General features: G+C 37.8%; 1 protein-coding gene across 1 annotated transcript in view; it reads right to left on the bottom strand.

Annotated features, from left to right (window-relative positions):
• Nucleotides 1–1,315, bottom strand: part of LOC116673676 (coagulation factor XIII A chain-like) — a gene marked incomplete in the record, with an annotated part of 36,089 nt that overhangs the window by 16,683 nt on the left and 18,091 nt on the right. Inside the window, 1 exon segment of the mRNA XM_032505892.1 lies at nt 887–1,135. Coding sequence (XP_032361783.1) covers nt 887–1,135 — 249 coding nt within the window.

Below are 1,315 nucleotides of genomic sequence, written 5' to 3'. Positions count from 1 at the left end.
TAAAGCTGCTTGAAGGAAGATTTAAGAAGAGTTTTGTGTATGTGTGTTTTGTGTTGGATCATGTCTTTGTAGCTTTTTTAAGGCTTTTTTATTTAGCTTAAAAAGAAGAATTGTCTCAACACATAAAGGAACACTGCATTTTTCAGTTTATAACAAACCTTTTTACTTTTTCTTAAACTTAAGTTACAAAAACAGTCAATTAAAACAACAATAGATCTCAGTGAAAACTTACTTAAAAATGTTCATAGATCTCCCTGAATAACTCCTGAAACCCCACAGGACACTACAACTCTCAATAAACTTGTAAAATCAAGAACTCTTGTATCATATACTTGAAAGCAATACTAGAGTAAAAGTATCTTACCAAAAATTACTTTAGTAAAAGTTAAGTTACCTTTTAGAATGTTACTTGGCTAAAAGTTCTAATATTATGCCCATTTTCAGGTTTTCATGGCTTCATTTTTAAAAAACATTATGTACGAATTAAAGTACACTTGCATGAAAATTTTACGCAATTACAGTAACAAAGTCTTGTACATTTCTCGATTAATTGGTTAGTTGTTTGGTCTATAAAATGTCCGAAAATGGGGAAAAATGTTGATCAATGTTTCCCAAAACCCAAGATGACGTCCTCAAATATCTGGTTTTGTCTACAACTTTAAAATATTCAGTTCACTGTCACAGAAGAGTGAAGAAACTAGAAAATACTCACATTTAACAAGGTCTAATCACAGAAGTGTTGCTTTCTTTTCATAAACAATGACTTAAACTGATCGATTGACCCAAAATAAATGCCGATGGATTTAATGGTTGACATCTTTGCTTTTCTAGACAGGAGAGACACATCTGAACATTGACTCTCAGGTGACAAGAGAGGAGTTCCTACCTTTACACCAGGCGTTGAACAGCATGTACAGGTCGGTGGCGGCGTTCCTCCTAGTTCGCTGCATGCCGGTTCCCGCCACAATGGCCACGTACGTACGAAACCTCCCCACAATGGCTTTGGGTGTCGGCATGATGCCCAGAGTCACATTTACACCCTGACTGTCCACAATCCGACCCGACCACGGGCCTCCAATACGGGAGTTGAAGGTCACCACTATCAGGGAGCCCCTACTGGCTGAAGGGTTTTCACCTGAAGTAGGAAGATGGTTAGTGATGAGGATGATGTGTGTGTGTGTGTGTGTGTGTGTGTGTGTTCTTTCATTTTTGCAACTATGTAAAAGTCATTGGGCCTCATTCACCAAATGTTCTTAACCCTTGTGTTGTCTTAACTTTCCCTTAGGGTCAAATTGACCCGTGACTTATTTGGGGT

This window comes from Etheostoma spectabile, chromosome 24, assembly GCF_008692095.1.
Source record: "Etheostoma spectabile isolate EspeVRDwgs_2016 chromosome 24, UIUC_Espe_1.0, whole genome shotgun sequence".
In the NCBI taxonomy this organism is placed as follows: domain Eukaryota; kingdom Metazoa; phylum Chordata; class Actinopteri; order Perciformes; family Percidae; genus Etheostoma; species Etheostoma spectabile.
Note: the sequence above shows the minus strand (reverse complement) of the source record. Positions and strands in the feature narration are given on the sequence as shown.